The sequence below is a fragment of the Protopterus annectens genome, chromosome 1.part1 (genome assembly GCF_019279795.1).
Source record: "Protopterus annectens isolate FY-2018-M chromosome 1.part1, PAN1.0, whole genome shotgun sequence".
In the NCBI taxonomy this organism is placed as follows: Eukaryota; Metazoa; Chordata; order Ceratodontiformes; family Protopteridae; genus Protopterus; species Protopterus annectens.
In genome coordinates, this window is record NC_056726.1 from 419,543,614 (window position 1) to 419,565,081 (window position 21,468).

General features: G+C 42.4%; 1 protein-coding gene across 1 annotated transcript in view; it reads left to right on the forward strand.

The window, feature by feature from the left end:
* The window catches only part of ARFGEF3 (ARFGEF family member 3), a 2,280,599-nt gene that overhangs the window by 1,439,031 nt on the left and 820,100 nt on the right, over positions 1–21,468 (forward strand). Inside the window, exon 20 of the mRNA XM_044087095.1 lies at positions 5,708–5,841. Coding sequence (XP_043943030.1) covers positions 5,708–5,841 — 134 coding nt within the window. The remainder of the gene's footprint in view (positions 1–5,707; positions 5,842–21,468) is intronic.

Genomic DNA, 21,468 nt, shown 5'->3' on the forward strand with positions numbered 1-21,468 from the left:
TGCTGATCCTGAAACCATTTCTCAGGGCCCTAAGGGGGTTAAGGCCGCTTCTGCTAAAATACCCATTCCCACTGAGAAGGATTCCAGATCTTTAGAAAGATGGGGCAAAAAAGTGTACACTTCAGCTACTTTATCTATTAGGGCTTTAAACTGTCAATTTCGTATGCTGAAATACCAGCAATTCCTTCTGTCTGTTTTGAAACAAAAGCTAACTTCCATTTCCGCCTGTGCAGATGATAAGGAATTACATGACTTAATGCATGCCACTGAACAAGTTGGGAAGCAGGATTTGATGCCTTAGAGGCTTCTTGTAGGGCTGCTGCCTCTGGTACAGTCATTAGAAGGCATGCTTGGTTAAAGGAACAAAACTTGCCAGATCAAGTAAAAGCTAAGTTATTGGATGCTCCTGTTCAGCATAATATTTTGTTTGGATCTAAGGCTGAAGAGGTGATAAAGAAGATGGAGGACAAGGCAAAATCCATGCAAACAGTTAAGGATTTCTTACAAGTACAGCCACCCAGATTTAGTAGGAATTGGCCTACAAAAAATTGGTCCTTTCCCAATTCAGACAGGCCTCAGAGGGGTAGATACAGACGCTCCCGAGGAAGGCCTCAAACGCAAGCCTCTTATAGACCAGGACAGTGGACTGCTTCCACCCCTAGGGGAGGAGAGGACAGGCCGCAAGCTCATAGAAAACAGGCTCAATGACTCCCTCTGTTGGGCTGCAGGAACTTCTTGCCTGGAAGCCCCTCTCGGAAGAATACTTTCTCTTTTTCACCTAAATTGGACTCATATAACCCAAGACAAGTGGGTTCTGGATGTGGTTTCCAGAGGTTACAAATTCCATTTTCATACCCTACCAAGACCAAGCGGATGGCCAGATCTACCAAAACATCAATGGTTAGAGGCCTTAAACCAGGTGGAAGCCCTCTTGGCTATGAAAGCCATAGAACTGGTTCCACTTTCAGAAATGGGACAAGGTTTTTACTCAATGCTCTTTCTAGTCCCCAGAAAGCAAAATTCATGGAGACCCATTCTGGATCTGTCAGTCTTAAACACTTTTCTCGAAATACCAAAATTCAAGATGCTTACTCTACAGCAGCTACTCCCAGTGTTGACCAAAAATGCATGGATGGTAACTTTGGATTTAAAGGAGGCTTATTTACACATTCCCATCAAGCAGGAGTGCAGAAAATACCTCAGGTTCAAGGCCGGATCGAGGCATTATCAATTCTCTGTGCTGCCCTTTGGATTGTATACTGTGCCCAGGGTCTTCACCAAGTGCCTGGCTCCAGTAGTAGCTTATTGCAGACTCAAGGGAATTCAAATTTACCCTTATCTGGACGAATGTCTTATTCAGGCAGACAGCAAGGATGTCTTACTCCAGCATCTAGAATTTGTTCAGAAACTTCTCAAGTTCCTGGGATTCACTGTAAACATAAAAAAGTCAAATTTGACACCCTCGCAACAGATAACTTTTCTGGGTGCTCTTCTAAACACAACAACCCAGATGGCATTTCTGACATATGAAAAACAATTACAGCTGGCTTCAACTTTCAAAACCTTGGCAACATTAACTCAGCTATCTGCAAGGAAATTCCTGCAGGCTTTGGGTTACATGACCTCCTGCATCCTTCTCGTACCATATGCAAGACTACATATGAGGAAAATACAGTGGTACATAAAAAGTGTATGGTCTCAGCATTGCCACAGTTTAGACATACAGATCACAGTCCTGCCTTGTCTTCAAAAGGAATTCCTTTGGTGGTCCAAGGCATGTACTCTAAACAAAGGGAAACCCTTCAGTCTGCCTCCAGCCAGTCAGATACTAACCACGGACACCTCAGATTATGCATGGGGAGCCCATTTGCAAGGCAACTTTCTGCAGGGCCTTTGGACAAAGGATCAGAAGCACCTGCATATCAATTTAAAGGAAATGCTAGCCGTTCAGAATGCTCTATTGTCCTTCAGGAATCTTCTACAACCAGGGCAACTACTGATACGGACAGACAACACCACAGTTATGTGGTACATAAACAAGCAAGGGGGATCACATTCCTATCCCCTTTGCAGACTAGCCATGAATCTATGGAACACAGCTCTAGCTTGCAAATTGGAACTGCAAACTCAGTTTCTACCAGGGAAGCAAAACTTCCTGGCAGACAGTCTGAGCAGAAACCTGTCGGACCCACATGAATGGATGCTGGACACCGAAATATTCAAGATGATTACAGCAGTCTGGGGATGTCCTCACATAGACCTCTTTGCATCCCACCTCAATCATCAACTACAGATTTTTTGCACCAGGACATTCCACGAACTAGCTTGGAAAGTGGATGCACTATCATTCAGTTGGAGAAACCTCTCGGGGTATGCCTTCCCGCCTCTACCTCTTCTTCCACGGGTGTTATTAAAGATCAAACAGGACAAGCCCAAGATGATAATTTTGCTGGCCCCAAATTGGCCTCGACAGTTTTGGTACCCAACACTGAAAAACCTTTCTCTGGAGCGCCCTTGGGTTTTACCACAAACTCCGAACCTTCTGTCCCAACACCAGGGTCAGGTTCTGCACTCCCATGTCAAAACTCTCAACCTGGCGGCCTGGTTAATCCAGGGTCTATGATTCATTCTCTCCTACCCAAGCAGGTTATGGATGTCATTTTAGAAGCCAGACGGCCTAGCACTAGAAAATCTTATGCAGGAAAATGGAAAAGATTTTGCACCTGGATGCAGGCTCAGGATTCGGACCCTCTTATTCCTGACATTCCTCTGATTTTACTTTACCTGACAGACCTCTTACATAAGGGTCTCTCTTTTTCTTCCATAAAGATACATGCCTCTGCTATTTCTGCTCATTATAATACAGATCCTCCAATCTTTTCCCACCAGCTCATGAGACAGTTTCTCAGAGGAGCTAAGAACTTAAGGGCCCCCTAGATCTCCACCCATTCCTGCCTGGGATCTCAACTATGTTCTGGAAAAACTCACCTTACCTCCTTTTGAGCCTGCTGCCACATCTGACATCAAGTTTTTATCTTGGAAGACAGCCATCCTGTTAGCTCTGACCTCTGCCAGGAGAGTTTCGGAGTTGCAAGCTCTCATGGCTGTGGAACCTTATATTATTTTTCATCAAGATAGGGTGTCTTTAAGGACTAATCCTACTTTCATGCCTAAGGTGGTTTCCAAAGTGGCTTTAAATCAAACTATTCACTTGCCAACTTTTTCCCCAGTCCTCAAAATAAGGGGAAAGGATCTTGCATTCCTTGGATGTACACAGACAACTACGTTTTTACCTGGACAGAACCAAGGACATCAGGAAATCAGAGCAATTGTTTGTTTCTTATGCTTCAAGTTCCCAAGGTAAAGCCATTTCAAAACAGACCATTTCAAAATGGATTGCTCATGGAATCAGATTTTGTTATTCACACCATGGAAAGCAAATCCCAGGGAGTATAAGGACTCACTCTACCAGAGCTGCTGCCACTTCAGCTGCCTTCCTCAGGGGAGTTCTTACCAAAGACATTTTGGAAGCTGCAACTTGGAGTTCAGTGCATACTTTTTCTAAGCACTACAATCTACCTCTCTACTCTAAGTCTAGGGGAGGTTTTGCTTCTGCAGTCTTGCAGGGCCTTTTAGCCGCCCCCTCTACTTTATGACCACTTCCCTTTTATTCTGCTTTGGGATTCAACCCTACAGTCATGACTGCAACAGTGAAACACGATGAACATAGTACAGTTGTGTAAACTTACCATAAATGTAGATGTTCGAGTGTCTTCACTGTTGCAGTCTGGGTTACCCTCCCTCCTGTCCCCTCTTATTTTTTCTTTTGTGTGGTTCCCTTCTTCACCCTTCTTCTGAGGTGTATTTGCAAAGGGTATGGGATCTTACTCATTTTGGAACACCTGACATCTGAGGCAAGAAAAACTGGAGAACATGGCATCGGCTGTCAGCTTTGTACACCTGGCGCTCTGACGTCAGGGAGCATGGCTGAGCAGCTGACGCTGGACCCAGACTTTGGGATTCTGGCCGACCGAGGACTGCCTGCCGGCAGGGGAGAACCCTACAGTCATGACTGCAACAGTAAAGACACTCGAACATCTACATTTATGGTAAGTGTACACAACTGTACTTTTTGGAGAAACTTCCCCTGGCCCCATTTGAGCCAATAAGTTCCTCTTCTCTACGACATTGCACCTGGCAAACTGTCAGAAGGGTATCTGAATTACAAGCTCTGTCTACCTCCCCTTTCACAGTCTTCCACAGGGATAAGGGTGTCTTTATGCACTTACCCCTCCTTTATGCCCAAGGTAGTTAATGAGTTCTCTCTCAATCAGTCTGTCAATCTTCCAACCTTTTTCTCTTCTGCTCAATCCTCCATTGAGAGGATTCTACACACTTTAGATGTGCACAGGCAACTCAGATTCTACTTGAACAAAACCAATCCTGCCTGAATAATTATTTGTTTCTTATCACCTAAGGGCTCTGGGTCAAACTGTTTCCAAGCACACTATCTCCCCTTGGATTTCTAAAGCTATTTCCTTCTGTTATTTAGCCAATGGAGAGAATCTCTCCTCTCCTGTGAGGGCACATTCCACTAGGGCAGTGTCCTCCTCTGGAGCCTTCTTTGAAGAGTTGGACACTTGCTCTAATCCTGGAGGCAGCTACCAGGTCTTCTATTCATACCTTCACTAAACACTATAAACTAGATGTCATTTCCAGATCCAGGGCTGGGTTTGCCAGAACTATTCTGCGTGGTTTTGTGGAAAATGTTTCTGCTCCTCTGCCCAATTCTTCCTCTGCATGAGCTTTGACACTGTCCCTCATGTTATGAATACTGCAGCATATGAATAGAAGAACATGGAGTAGTTGTGTAAAATTTTACCATCACAATAGATGCCCTCCTCTTCCAGATGGTGCAGTATTAACCCCCCCCCCCCGCCTTCTCCCTGATGCTTCCCCTGGCCACGGTGGCATGTTTCCCTCACCTAGATCAGGCTGGTGCTTTTGCAGCATTCAATTCTGAGGTTAGTACGTGCTGACGTCCACTTTATACCCAACGTCTCTTTATGACCAACGTATGCTAGCTGATATGCAGTGTCACACGTACATCGCAGTAGCATTAGAATTTTGTATATTGGTCAGATGTACGAGTCAGCCTGCAGTGGTCTCCCTCATGTTATGAATACTGCAGCATATAGAATAGGACATCTGTGGTTATGGTAAGATTTTACAGAACTATTCTTTCTAGTTAAGTGTGGTTATTAATTGTGTGTGTGTTTTAATAATAAAGTATTTAGTAATGTTAAAAGCAGGTACAGGCTTGTTTTAAATAATTAATTCTACACAAATGCAGCTAATAACAACACTAGACTGCTAAGACAGCAGTGCCTGCCAAAGCCCTTTATAATCAGAATATTACCATCTATCTTGATGGTGATAGTTGAGGATACTGCTTTGATTTCCATAGCGCTGGATTCAGGCTGTTCCCTGCCTTACAGCTGTTTATATAAAGACATTACCAAATAATTACTGAGTTGTAAAGTAATTGAAATGTGTGTTATAAAAGTATAAAAATAAACTAAGTATTCTGTTCAGTTTGTGCACATTTGTAGGCTGTTTGTGCAACTTAGAAAAAGATAGTTTACCAAGTGGAATCTTCAGCAAGATAATGTTAATTTTTATTGTTTTTTTATTGAATTGCTTACAGGTTATTTGAAGATGCTGCTAAGAAGTTGAACCTTGCAGCACTGGTGGGTTTTCTACACCAGCTGAGAAAGGCTTCACAGGCCCAACTCTTTAGTTCAGTGGCAGAAATGGTTGACTATTCATTAGCTATGCCAGGTAAGTTGTATCGCACCAGATGTATCCTCAGTCTGTTCATTTGTCCATATAGGTGCTTTGTCATACTGCATTTAAGGCTTACATGGAACCTTTGCTTACATTTTGACCACCTGTTGGTTTGCTTCCTTTGTGATAATTCATTAGTAAGTTTGCTAAGTTGAATAGCAGAGTTGGTGCACTTCTGTCGACTGCTGTTGTAGAAATGATGACTTTGCAGGAGGTGTTTAATGTTATCACAGTAATTTTCTAAATTACAAATATGAAGTTTAGTGGTGGTTCATGTGATAGGTACTGTGCTGTACTGTACTGTACAGCATGGAATGACTGATGTTTCCAGGTAAGTAAACCTTATTTCGTGCCTTGCCATTTACTAAACTAGCTTCCCTCGAGCTAAGTCTTCTAGTTAGACTAGTGAAGCGATCGTACATAATAACACTTAAACTTGTCTGTATTTGAGAGGAAGGTAGGATGTTTTGTTGTAAAACAGTTGCTTATTTTTTTTCTCTTGCAAACAGAAGGTCAGACATCTGACATTTATGCTGATCGCAGGTGATATTGAAGATGGTTAACCCACCCGGGTGCACTGACATCGCCGTGACAGGTGGGGTTTGGGTGTGGCTTGCTACTGCTCATCAGGTGGGTTTACCTATCTTCAATATCACTGCAAGGCAGTTAGTGACATTTTACATCAAGACTACTGCGGGCAAACTAATGGATTTTTTTATCTCATTATGATTTACTGGACCCCCCAAAGCTGCCGGTAGCAAAAGTATTCATTCTGAATTTTATTTTTATCCTTGTCTGTACTTATGGGAGCAGACACCCCATGAGCATTTTCCTTTGGAAAGCTAAATTTGTCCCATAATGTTCTGAGAGCACCGAATCTGAGAACGGCTATCTCTGCCGTTCGTTGTCAGACTAGACTTCCAGCGTACCTTTCAAAGAATGTCCAGACTTTTGCCTCATATTTTTGGTCTGTTTTATGAAGTTGTTTTTTTCAGGCAGCACATTAAAGACTGAAGTTAAAAAAAAATAACAGCAGACATTTCAGTTTTAGGCTTTCATACCTTTCAGAGGTATTCAGAAATTGTAGGTGCTGACTGAAGTTTCTTTTTTGAGGATAAACTCTTGACTAGGCTTGTAAAGGCCCCAGGGCCATTAGCCTAGTAACCTTCCATGCTAATGCCAAACCTGTTATTGGTGATACAGACTTAAGTTGATAGAATATTTAAAAACTGTGCCTATTTTTGGGCCTTTGTCCCACTTTTATTTATGGCTGTGTCCAGATTTCTTGCTCTAAGTTGAGAGGTATGACTAGTCAGTTAAAATGTAACCACTGAAAAAAACCTGCTAAATTTGAGTCTGTAGATCTAAGTGTCATTGACTGGTCTGCACTGAGATTTATAAATGTTGTTCCTACTGATGTACCACACACACTCTTAAAAGGAGCTTGCAGAAGTGTCAACAAATTACGGAGATAAAGACTTTTACAAAAAGCAGTTGTGCAAGTTTCATTTCCTGGCTGAGTTACTCCTGCTCTCTGTTCAGCTTCACTGAGCTAGAGTCTCAAATTTCCAGCTTGGCTAGATTTAACTAATTAGTTAACTTTGCATAGTAATAGACATCAAACATATTTGAGCCTGGTGTATCACTAAAACTGTTCTATCACTTCTGAATAGCATTTTATAAAAAGGAAATAAAATCAAGGCAGAGGAGTTTAGGTCAGTCTATCGCTTTCTTAAAATGTGCACAATAAAATATTCGAGTTTCATTCTGGCTATCCACGTGGTTATCTTTACATAGTTACTCTGTTGTAGTATAACCTGAAGTACTGTATTGCAATACCAAACTGTACATAATAATGAAAGAGTTCTCTTTCTTCTTAATGACTTCCCAAGCCTCTAATTTGACCCAGTACTTTACTAATGTTGAAGTATATACCCAAGACAAACTCCATAAAGCATATCTCTTATCCTCTAGCAACTGAGTCGTGGAGAATTCTTCTGAATCAGATACTTTTCAAAAATAGCAATATTACTGATTTATGGAGCTCACAAGAATAAGACTGCATGAATTAGCATTCATTTTCTGAAAAAACAGTCTTTAATTAATTGTTTGTTCAGGAGAATCCAACTTCTTTTTCCGAAAGCATTATGGATTGTATGTCAGACCGAATGTATAAGCCAAAGTTAGTGATACTTGTGGGGTAGATTAATAAGCGGTCAAACATGCCTTCTTATCTGTTCTCCATTGCAACTACCCCAGATTAGGCAGGCATGTACATACTGCATGACACGTGTATTGAAACAGTACCAGCAGCTGTACCAGTGCCATAGTACCCTAAACATTGCACTCAAACAATGTACTGACAGGCACAAGGCAGTGTTTCTCAGTCATGCAATGATGAAATTACTAGCAACCACCATTGAGCACAATTTTATAGTGTCTCCATTTTACACTGCATAACATTCACACTACACTTACAAAAGCACATCTTCACTCCCTACAAGCACACAGTCACCCATCCAACAAAGTACCAGTCAGCTTTCAGGCTTTTCCACTACTCTCCAAAACATGGTTGTAATGGCTTTGGAAAAAGAAAACTATTGATTGATGTCTGTTCAGGACTCCCATCTCTAGCTAGTGGAGCAAGCCCACTGCAGTTACACAAGTGTTCCTCTCAGCAGGGCAGCAAACAGGTATCAGTATAGGTTTGCTCTATAGTTGTTTTACACCACACATACTGCAGGACTGGATAATCATGATGCAATGGCCAGATTTTCGCAAAACAATAATATGGCTAATGTGGGCAAACCCCTTTGTTCAATGTCACTGCACTTTTCTCCCAGCCCAGTCTTATGACACCTGCTACGTTTCACTTTGTCAACATTTATCAGTCCACAGTTAAAAATCTTGCTGTCCATTAGGTTTTGACTAGCATGAACCCACGTGCATACCCATTCCATGTGTTGTGGGGCTTTGACTCCCTCTCCCCGAAGCAGTACTGTAATGGTTAAGGGGTGCAAAAACTATTAGCACATGACAGCTCAGGAAACCCCACAGATGTTGCAGGAAGGCCTTTGCACTGACACCACTATCCACCAAGTAAAACTTCAAGCCAGTGTCAGTCCAGCTTTGCTCCATAGTTCTGTTACTCTAGATATGCAATAGTTACACACAAACACACAGATCCAGAATGTCACATGACTGTGACATAGTGGCCAGTTTTCTGGAAAACAATGTTGCATGTTATTGTGTCCAAATCAACTGCTGATTTCCCTATCCGTGGCTGCAAACCTAGTATAATGACATGTTCATCTCCTGCTCACCATCTTTCAATCTACAGTTGCCAAATCATTTGCCCATTACACTGTTACCCCCTCACCCCACACACATTTGCTGTTTTTGTCTACACTCATGGCACCAAACATATACACTGTGTACCGGTAAAGACTTACGCTTTCCCTACCTCTCCAAAAAGCACTGCTGCAGTGATGATCGGGGACTCAAGCCATCAGTGTCAGCTTATTACCCCCACCTATTGCAGAAAGCCAGCCACACAGACACTATACTCTCTCCCTAACAGGGCATGTAGCAGGTGTCATTCTATCTTTCCTCAACTACTGTCCATTATGCTATATAAACCCTGCATGCAACCATGTACTGGTGAAGCCTAGTGCTTTGCCCATCTCTCCACAAAGCAGTGCTGCATTATGTATTGGGGACAAAAGCCACTGACCACATCCAATCAGTCTCCCTCTCCTGTTGCAGGAAGCCAACTGCACTGACACAACTGTCATACTAGTAGGACAGCAAGGAGATGTCCTTCCTTCCCTCAGTAGAACTAAAGAGTAAAAAGGTCACACAGCCAAACCAACTGGTAAAAATTACAAGAAAAACCTAGCCAAGCTAGTTTTCATTGTGTGATACCTTAAACCTCCTGTGATAGAGGCCCATGGGATATATGTAAATGACCCCTTAAGGACATCAAGTGTTTCAGCTATATGGCTTCTAAATGCCCATGACTTTTTAAGTCCTTGTAGATGCATTTGTTTACATGGAAAACCTTGAAACTGCATTGGTCGACTTGTAGTTTTCAGGTCAGCAGAATGTCGAACCCAAATCGATCTACTACACTGCAGCAAATGGGTAGTGTAATTTGAGCATTTGGGTTTGACATTGTGCAGGGGGATTCGCGGTTCAGTGAGGAACAGGGAATTAGTCCATTTCCTCACCGAAGTACAATCTCGGAGTTGGTGTATTTAATGTGCAGGGGGTGTGGGGGGCACAGGGGGGCATAGCCCCCCTCTACAAAACAGTAGAATTAACGTACGGTTGACTGTACAGTTTAATGGTACGTTAATGTGCATAGCAGGAGGTGGGTGATGTCACCTCCTGCTATATCGAATACATTGAACCATGGTTGTCAATATATTCGTTTTTGCTTTGGCTTACTTTTCAACATTCCAAATTGCTCATTTAGAGTCAACATTTTAAATGGTTGACCAAAGTGGATTCGAAACGCCAGTAAAACCTATTAAGCAATGTGCATATTATAGACATATATTAACTAAGCAAAACCATATCAGTTCAAGTGAAGTGCATAGAACTGCTAATCTGGATGTATATTTACAGATTGCCTGAGCTTCTCTCCCTCTCTCCTTCCTCTGTACTGTTGCCTTACTTGGCCTCTTCTTCGCCCGTTTTTTTTTTTTTTTAATACAGTTGTAAATACACAAATGACCACTTCCCTTAATGTTGTTCTCACTCTGTATGCCAGTGTAGTACCAACATTAACAGTTGATCTACATTTTTTTACATTGTATTCCAAAAAATACATATATATATATATATATATATATATATATATATATATATATATATAAAAGTAATATTTTTATTACACGCACACACACCCATGTACATTTAAGTACATACATACATACATAGTGCCCTATAAAATAAACTATATATGAGCGTAATCCACATGCTTGAGCTGAAAAGCTTGAAAACTGAAGCATCAAAGGTTAAAGCAAATTGGAGTTATACCGTACAGGAACACGGCGCAGCCAGGATTGGAGTACAATCTCTGAGTTGGTATATATAATTAGCAGGGGGTGTGGGGGTTTCATGGGGGATTGCCCCGTGCAGAAACAAGTGTTTTGTTTCTTTTAATCATTTGATGTTCGATATTTGACTTCAATAGTTGGCTAAGCTTCTGGTGTCATTCTAAGGGAGTCCAGTATCTGTCTGCCTGGGACGACATGGTCGACAGACCATGATGCTTTGCCAGAAATGGCCTGCACCTGTCGCCCCTGGTATTTCAGATACTGGCTAAGGCTCTTGCCGCCCCTATAGTGCCTTATTTAGGCAAGGTTCAAATGACAAATTCACCACCGTAACAGGAACAGGCAAGCAAAAACTGAGGGTAATGCTACTCAATGCTAAAAGTCTAAATCTCAAAATGCAATCACTCGAGGCACTCCTTAAAATGGAGAACATTGATATCTCTGCAGTGACTGAGACGTGCTTCAAGGCTGTAGAGAGAACCCCTGCTTTACCAGGCTATAACTCATACCACACTTTTTGGCCGTCTAACTTGGACCAGAATACCAAAGGCGGAGGTGTGTCCATATTCATTAAGGATATCCACACCTCCAGGCTTGTTGCGCAGCATAATGCATCCAAGGTTATCTAAGTGCAACTAGCTCTGGGCAAAACTGTATTCCGAATTGTAGCTTGCTACAGATCCCCCACCATGCCCCAGGATTCCCACTTCTCTTTTCTTGATATACTGGAAAATATTAGGGTTCAACCAAACACCCTAATAATGCGTAATTTCAACTACCCCACCATTAACTGGGAAAACTACTCGTGTACCAACTCCTTTGCTCAACGCTTTCTGGAATTCATAAATTCCAATGTCCAGGATCAACTTATCCACACCCACACCAGGGGCAACAATATCCTAGAGCTAGTCATTACCAACATGAGTGACCGGTGTTCCACACCTGAAATCAACTCCTCGTTGGACAGATCCGACCATAAGCTAATCACCCTAGATATCCGCATCCCGCCCCCAACAACCATTAAGGAAACCACGGTAAAAAATTTCTCCAAAGCCAACTTCATGCTTCTTAAGACAGAAGTGGTGAACTTCATGACACCCATCCAGATGGACAATACAGTTGTGACTGCTGAATCCTACACAGATGCACTCTATAAGCACTTACACGAGTGCATGGATCTTACTGTCCCAAACAGAACCAAGACGCTATCCTCCAAAAAAGGAAGTTAATCTGGTGGTCCCCTGCCATAAACAAACTCTATAACTGAAGGAAGAAACTGTTGCAAAAGAGAGTAAAATCCGATGAGTGGAGGTGCTCCCTGGTCACTCTCAGTAAGAAGCTGAGATCCCTTATGAGATCCTCCAAAGCTAGCTACGAAAACAAAATAGTCACTGATTCTAAGGGCAACCACAAAGCATTCTATAGCTATGTCTAGAATCTCAATGGCAGCACCCAGATCTGTTCTAAGTTACAGCACAACAGCACAAAAATTACAGAACCAACTGATATTGCCAACATCCTGGCAGATGGGTAAAGTTAGCACTGAACCTCCCTCTCACCCCCTAAAGGGCCCATATCTATACAGGAAGAATGCAGAGTCCCTGTAATCACATATATGCAGGTAAAAGCTGCACTCTCTAAAACCAAAAACACAGCATCCATGGGACCGGACAACATCTCAGGCTGCGTTTTACATGAACTTCAGAACAAAGTGGCTCCCCACCTAAACACCATGTTCAATCCTAGTCTCACATCAGGCTTTGTGCCCACTGAATGGTGCACAGCAACAGTTATCCCACTCCACAAAGGGGGAGCCACCACTGATCCTGGGAACTATCAACCTATTAGCCTGATGAGCCTGGTCTGCAAGGCCATGGAACATATCATCATGGAACTCCTAAACAAAGACATTGGTAACCTCCAAACTCTGGACTCCACCCAGTTTGGGTTTGTGAAAGGCAGATCATGCCTTCTGAACCCGATCAACTTCTTTGAGGCAGTCACCAAAGCCGTAGACGAGGGTAAGGTGACACAGTCTTTTGACCTCACCAATGCTTTCAACACCATCCCACATTCTAGAATTATAGCTAAACTCACTAAACTAGGTATAAATCCGTACGTCACAAGATGGGTTACCAATTGGCTCACAAATAGAACCCACACTGTAAAAGTTGCAGACTCCAAATCTGACTTCAAACCAGTGACAAGTGGAGTATCACAGGGTACAGTCCTGGGACCTCTCCTGTTTGGTATCTACTTCTCTGAAGTACAGGCCAACACAGAAGGCCTCTGGCTAATGAAGTTCGCAGATGACTGCAAACTAGGAGCCATAGTCGAGTCCCCAAATGGTGTGGACATCCTGCAGAAGGGTCTCACTGAGACAGATGCCTGGTGTCACAGTCATGGCCTCAAGTTCTGAAAAGTGCATTGTCATTCCCTTTGGTAAAAACTCTGTACCCATGAACTACCACATAAATGGCAGTCTGCGTAGTGCTGAATGTGTGATAAGAGACCTTGGGACCCAGGTGGACAGTAGTCTCTCCTTTGATAATCACATCGCCAAAGTAGGCAGGAAATCCTTCTATGTGGCACACCTCATCACAAAAGGGTTCTCATCCAGAAAAAATGACGTCATTGTTCCCCTCTACTCAGCACTCATTAGAACCATGCTGGGACAATGAGAGCAAAATGAGGCTTGCCAAGTATGAAAAAAAGAGGAGTCCATAGGACACTTCCATAGCTTGAGACTACCCACCTCCTGTTCCCATTGGATGCAGGTAGTGGAGCCATCAAGCAGATGTTCTGTAAAGCTGGGAGTCTAAAATTATTGGGAAGGAAATTAAAAATACATATATCAATCCACACATCTTATATAAGAGCAAAAGTATAACACATGACAGTTTTTAAAATTAATTTACCAGTGAGAAGATGCATTTAAAATATATCAAAATAAAATAGTAAAGGTTCTTTCTCCTCCTTTCCCTGCTTCATTCATTCCGAATGTCACATTGCTCCTATCCATTGCCATATCTACTTACCCCTCCTTCCCTGGACTTCTCTGAGTCACCTGTGGCTAGAGTGGATCTTAAGAGTGTCTGGGGGGAGCAACTGCTTAGACAATTGCACATCCTCCTTGAATGGGCATGTCCAGCCCTCCCTGCCAGTGCCTTAGACATGCCTGAGTCACTAATCAGACTAGAGTTGCTTGGGCCATAGTTAGGGTTTTATCCCTCTATGCCTTTGCACTGGTCCCAAAGCTGTGTATCTTAATCGCCATATCAAAGACAAGGTGTGAAAATATTAATATTTGTACAGACTTAGCTTTTTTAAATTTTTTTATGTCCCTTACTTAAGGAGAGGTTTAATCATCAGCATGTAATTTAGACCACGTGGACAGTATGCTTCCAAATATTGTTGTCAATAAAATTTCTTATTGCACAAAAATTAATATGCATCCCCCCTTCTTTCTTATTTAACATGACCTTTTCTGTCCCAAGAATGTACATAATCTAATAATGCATATCTCTCCTTTTTCATCTAACTCTACATTTTCCAACATAAGACAAGAGAGTTTTTTTTAAAATGATCATACTGTGTATAACAGTGAAATAAGGCATTATATTCCAGCTAGCTTTTAATGCATACACATGAACATGTATTCTTTATGTAGCTTTCTTGTTTTCTCCTTGTGTTACTACTTGCTTTTGTGCGCTACAAAATCAATGTTGCAGTTAGAAGGCCCTTCTTTACCTGTACTTCCACCTGTTCTACTATATACTGAGGATAAAAACTGTCTGCTGATTACTCGCAGAACTTGCAAAACTCACAGGTCTGTCCCTTTTTTCTTCATTGTAATAAAATCATTCTGTATCCTGTAGTAGTTGCTACTACTTTCCAACAAATGTTTTAGCTTATTGCTTCTTTTGTGATAGAAATGTCAGTTTCACCTAAAGCTTGATAGATCTCCGAGATACCCATTAGTATTTTTTAATTTTTTCTTTAGTATTAATTTGACAGCTGCCTCACATATTCTGAAATGGATTCCTATTCTAACAACTTCACTGGCTTTAGTAGCTCAACATGTAGCACACTTACCTTTGAATACAGAAAGCTGTGGGTTATGTTCCCACACAAGGTAGTTTAATTTTCCAATACTGAAACTGCATTGCAGCATAAGGGGAGGCTGCACTCCTAAGTGTGCCGTCCTTTGAATGAGATGTTAAACAGAAGCCCCAGCTCCCTGAGATGCTGGTAGCTCAGGTGGATGTAAGATATGATAGTACTTAGTAAAAAGAGGTGGGGAAGGTCCCTAGTGTCCTGGCCAGATTTCTCCTCGTCAGTATAAATACTACCTTGTTTTTCCCCTGAAAAGAGGTAGTTGGTCTATTGGAACTAACCCAGTGAACAGAGTGTAAGTAAATAAATAAATAAATTTCATCTGAACTCCCATGGTTTCATTACTGTGAGTAATGGGTGTATATATTTCTGTCTGCCGATATTATTTACACACACTCTGAGTAAGGTATTCTGTGTACATCCTCTAAACATAGCTTTGAGTTGTAAACAAACTTCCATCTGATCATCCACTGATGTCTGTTATTGGTTATGCAGATGACATGATCATCCAAAGGTCAAACAAATTCCACTGTTATACAAACTCTGCTCCAAGATGACCTCCAAATCCTCAGCTAGTGGCTAATAGGCCAGAAACTTACACTCATTCCCTCAGCAACAAAGCAATGCTGTTTGGAACCAACCAAAAAAATAGCCAAAGCACCCAGCTTCCTTAATATTAAAAATATTAACAATACCACCATAGAAACTACCACATCCTTCAAAATGCCTTGGCATTTGGGTAGATCAGTCTGTTGGATAAATACACATTCAAAACGCATGCAAAAAGATCAATGCACTACTTACTGTTTGGGCAAACAAGCTGTCACCTCTTCTGTCAAAGCCAGCCAAAACTGTCATAGGGTTCATAGGTGTGTACTAGACTAATGGCCCTGGAGCCTTTACAAGCCTAGCCCATAGAAGTGCCCTGGCATCGTGAAACCCGATGTTAGTTCCCAGTACCACTATCAAGTAGAGCCATTGGAGTGATCTCCGGGGTGAACTTTCTAGTCCCCATCCACTCAAGAGTTGTCTTGAAGAGGGCCAGTGGGGTACTCTGCTTGACATGTATAGGAAGTCTGTTCCAGAGTGGGCAATCTCTGGGTTATGAACCTGTCCTTCCATCATGTTCTGTTGATTGTGGTAATGATGTTGAGGTCTCTGGAGTGTGTGGTGCAGAGGGATTGGGATTTCTCTAGATGTAGCATTTCTAACGGAGCTGGGTCAGACATGGCTTTGTAAGTCAAGCAGAGATCGCCTCATAGTGGACGATATGTGACAGCGAATAGTTTTTTGAGTCTGTCCATGTAGGGCATGTGTTTAAAGCCTAGAATCCTCTTTGTGAGGTACTTTTGTGGTCTTTCCAGCTGTTGCATATGTCTAGTGAGGTACATGCCAAATGGGGCATTATACTCCTATGATTGGCCTAATGAGGGAAGAGTAGAGAGAGATGATGACCTCTTTCTTCCTGTATGCAAAACCCTTGGTAATGAGGTTTGTCACATAGAAGAGCTTTCTGACCATAGTGGCAATGTGGTGGTCGAAGGAGAGGTTGCTGTCAACCTGTGTCCCCAGATCTCTTATAATGCCTTTAGTGTTCAGTGGACTCTCATCGATATGGTAATTAGTGGGAAGTGAGTTTTTCCTAAAGGGGATGACAACACATTTTTTGGCATTAAGCTTATGTATGAACTGCCTTGCCCTCATCCACAGCTCTGGTGACTAAACTCAAAGAAGTCAACCAGGTTGAGCAGGCATGATCTACTTTTCACAAAACCAAATTGCGTGGGATATAGAATTGGAGATTCCCTATTTCCTTGTTAATTAGGTCCATGATGATGCACTCCATAGCCTTACGTATCAGACTTGTCAGGCTAATGGGGCAATAATTCCCAGGGTCTGTAGTTCTCTCCTCTTTATGGAGAGGGTTGATTGCAGCAGTGTGCCTTTCACTAGGGACAAATCCTGAGGTGAGGTTGCCACTGAACAGGGCACATAGATATGGTGCTATTTCACTTTGTAGTTCATGTAGAACACATCCAGGGATATTGTCAGGTCCCATGGAAGCTGTATTCATGGCCTTGGACAATGCAGCTTTAACCTGTGCTGCAGTAATGCTGGGTGCCTCGCATTCCTCCGGTATTGTGATTGGCCCTTGGGGGGGGGGGGTTGGCACTGAATCTGTCAGCCAGTATGTTGACAATATCTGTTGGCTCAGTATAGGAGGTACCATTGTGCAGTAACTCACAGCAAACCTGGGTATTGCCATGGAGAGAGATTCTTGATATAACTGTAGAAGGTTTTGTGGTTGTTTTTAGTGTCTGCTGCAATTCTGCTTTCATAGCTGGCTTTATAAGTTTTGATGAGGGATCTCAACTTTTTTGTTGAGGCTCATAAGGGAGTTTTTCCAGTCTTGGGACTTCACCTTTTTCTGCAATAGTTTCTTCCCTCTGTTGTAGAGTTTATTAATGTCAGGGGACCACCAGATTGGCTTCCATTTTTTTGGAGGAGAGCATCTTGGTTCTGTTGGGTATGGCTAATTCCATGCATTTATGTATGTGTTTGTACAGTGCACTGGTGTTATGCTTTGGCAGTCATGCATCTATTTTCCATTGACATGAGTGCCTTGAATTTAGCCACCTCTGTTTTTAGGAGCCCAAAGTCAGCTTTGGAGAAGTTCTTCATGGTGGTTACCTTTGCAGGGGGTGTGGGTGAGATGTGGATTTCCGTGGTCATTAGTTTGTGGTTGGATGTAACCGGGGAGGAATTGACTACTGGTGTAGGGCAATGGTTGCCCATGTTAGAAATAGCTAGGTCAAGGATGTTGCTTCCTGTAGTGGGGGTAAAAATGAGCTGGTCCAGGACATTGGAATTGATGAAGTCCAGGAAGTGTTGGACCAGTGTATTGGTGCATGAGTAGTTTTCCCATTTGATGGAGGGGTAGTTGAAGTCATCTAGTATGAGAGTGTTGGGTTGGACCCAAATAGTTTCCATGGTGCTTAGGAAGGTGGAGTAAGAGTCTTGGGACATGGTTGGGGACCTGTAGCTGCCTACAACCTGAATCGCCGTCTTACCCAATGTTAGTTCTACCTGAAGTATCTCAGATGCATTATGCTGGGCTGCTAGTCTGGAGGTGTGCATATCCTTTATGAATATGGAGACAACACTGCCTTTGCAGCTTCAGTCCATGTTCTGTGGCCGAAAGGAATGGAATAAGTTATAGCCTGGTAGCTCTGATGCTTTCTGCCCTTTTAAACCAGGTCTCCATTACAGCACAAATGTCGATGTTCTCCATTTTGAGTAGTGCTTTGAGCAAGTGCATCTTGAGATTTAGACTTGTAGCATTGAGCAGGATGACCCTCAGATTGCATTTATTTATAGCTGTTACGGTGGTAATTTGGTCTTTGGAACATCGCCTAAAAAGGCACTATCGGGGTGGCAAGAGCCTTACCCAGTATCCAGAAACCTAGGGGTGACAGATGCAGGCCATCTCTGGCAAAGCATCGAGGTCTGTCAGTCATGTCATCTCAAGCAGACAGATACTGGATCCCCTTAGAATGACACCAGAAACTTAGCCAGTTGATGAAGTCAATAATTTTCTGTTTGTACTGCAGTATCATTCTTGGTGATGGTAAGATGCTGTTCAGGGCTAGGGTCATACCTGCCTGGGCCACATAATCCGAGAGCTCCTCCATGTCTCTCTTCATGTAGTCCAGGGAGGTGCATCTCAGGTCATTCAAACCCACATGGACAGTGACAGAGTCATACTTGTACTTGTGGAGTGACCTGAGTGCATGTGTTGTCAGATCCTGGCACCTGATAGACATTTGACTGTTACCTTCTCCTTATTCAACCTACTGAGTGGGACATCAGTGTGCCTCACTATCGAGTCACCTATGATTTGTGTATTGGGCAAGCTGTTTTGCCTTTGGGGCTTAGGTTGAGGGGCACACTGTGTAGGTGAGCTGTGTGTCTTGTGGTTTGTGCTGTGTTGTCGTGGTCGAGTGGCATCTATATATCACCGGATCGAACGTTTAGGTTAGTGAGTACCTAAACATCGATCTAGTAATATCGAAAAATTAAAACTGAGAACGTCCGATTGAACGTAGGGAATGAATTCCCTCAGCCGCAAAAAAAAAAAAAAAATTTTAAACCAAAATGAAGTGGGGGGGGCTTTGCTTCCCACACCCCCCTAACTAAATATACAGCTATGAAATCTCTCTACAGTGGGGAAAGGGGCAAAATCTGCATAATGGCCAAGGGAATTCTTTCCCCTGCGATAAATCGGCCATTCGCATTATTTTGCTTTCGCTATTACCAGTTCGACGTTTAGGTATTTGCTAACCTAAACATATGCTCAGGTAATAGGAACCCGTCGCGTGCGTTTCTGCCTTGGAGGTCTCTGCTGTTTGGGTAGATTTCTATTGAGAGCCTTTGCGAAGGTGGGTGTGTGGTTTGTGTTTTTATGTGAGAATTGTGATGGTGGGTGTTCTGGAGGGCTGTGTGTTGCGTGTGGGTGTGGTGCAGGTGTTGAGCTTCTCCTCTTGACCAGCCATTCTCTCTTGGCTTGAGAGTGCATGGCTTCCAGTTTGGATATATAAGTGCATCTCTCACAAGTCTGAGTGTTGGGAGGTAAGAGGAGAGGGTTGCCTGTGTATATGAGGCAGTTGATACACTACCTCAGAATGCCCAAGTTCACCAGGTTAATAGGAGAAAGCACAAGGAACTGACCTTTAGACATGCCAGGAGGGATGGTCATTATAGGTGTCTGAGTCTGTACAGAGCACTGCCAGACACTCGAGGGGAAACTAATACGTAGACATTGAAAATTTAAGGATGAAGTATTTAGACAGATATTCTGAAGTTAGAAAGAAATCAAGCAGTACTTACTGAAAAATAAAGAATTAGATTGTCAAGAATGATGAGAAGGGGAGTCGCATGAATGGCTACTGCCTGATTACTAGTAATGCTGGTCTCAGCACAGCTTCACTCTGTTGGGATACAATACTCCTTTGCTTCTTCTCTCACCAGAAGCAAAATGTTAGCACCAATCCCAAGAAGAGAAGCAGGCCACGGCCTGTGTGGTGATCCACAGTCTTGTCCCAGATGATGCAAGGGTCTGCAGGCTTGTGGCCTTTTTCTGGTAGCTGCCTTGAATAGCAACCAGACCAGTCAGGTATGTTAAGCACAGACACTCGCTCTCCAACCAGAAAGAGTCAGGAATCAGTGCACTCTGTTCCATAGGCAAAGGAATGCTCTTATCTCAACTAGAATATGGACTACCCGTTATAGCTGCAGCCTCAAAAAAAAAAAAAAATGCCACCACCTTACATACCATCTTCAATAAACGTCTGCCTGTTTATCACTAACTCCATAAGTAATGAATACCACTGCTTAACTCTTGTCAAAGCTAAATGGCTCTCATGTTTGAGAGCCAACCTCCTACTAGGATCACTAATTTACATAGCCCTTTCTCAGGAGACATTGTCCCCGTACACTAATAAACATTTCACGAAATCCCCCGCATATAATCTCTGGGTTATCTCTCAGTCTCAACCCACCTTGTTAACTCCCAAAGCTAAACTTTAATGTACTGACCATGCATACCCCATCCTAAACTGAGACTCCATTCCTCTGTCTATCTAAGGCATCCAAAAGTACTTGTACTTCAGACAGTAGCTCAAGGAACATGTCTTCACCCAGACAAAGTGCAGCTGCTCTCACACAGGTCACTTTAAATGAACCCTGCACCACTCTCACACCCATTTATCCCTATTTCAAAATTACATATCTCATCCTGTCATCTCCTCACTTACTGCTTCTCATTTATCCTACCTCCCTCTTCTCTTTGTATCTCAGACTTCTCCTTTCTACTGTTCTTCCTTCTGCATGTTTCTCTCACTTTTCTGTATCTTCTCTCCATGGTATCCTTTCCTGCAACTATTCTCACTTGCCTCTTCTAATGTCTTCCTACCTCACTATATAATGAAATGCTGCTGTCCCTGCATCATAAGCCATCTCAGCAGTTATGGCTGTATCTTATCCAAAAAGCTCTGCTAAGCATAATTCCATTTTTCAACCCATGTTTTTACATTTCAAACTGCTTCTTTAACTAAATGTTGTAGCATATCCTTGCATCTGTGAATATGTATATATTTGTTTTTTAGCATATCCTTGTATGTGTTAAATATGTTTTGTTCATTTCTTATGTATCTTGTTCACCCAGGCTGTGCCTGCAAATGGTCCATTGAGATCAGTGCACTGTCCCGGTAAACAGATATAAATAAAACTTGAAAAAAATATCCTATTCAAGACTTACTAGTCTGGAAAGTGTTATGACTTGACTGCTAACTGTATTAAATGTCAATTAAGAAATCACTAGTCTGGGGTAGATAGTGGTCATTTATGAACATATTTTATTTAAATCTTTGTCAGTAATCTTTCC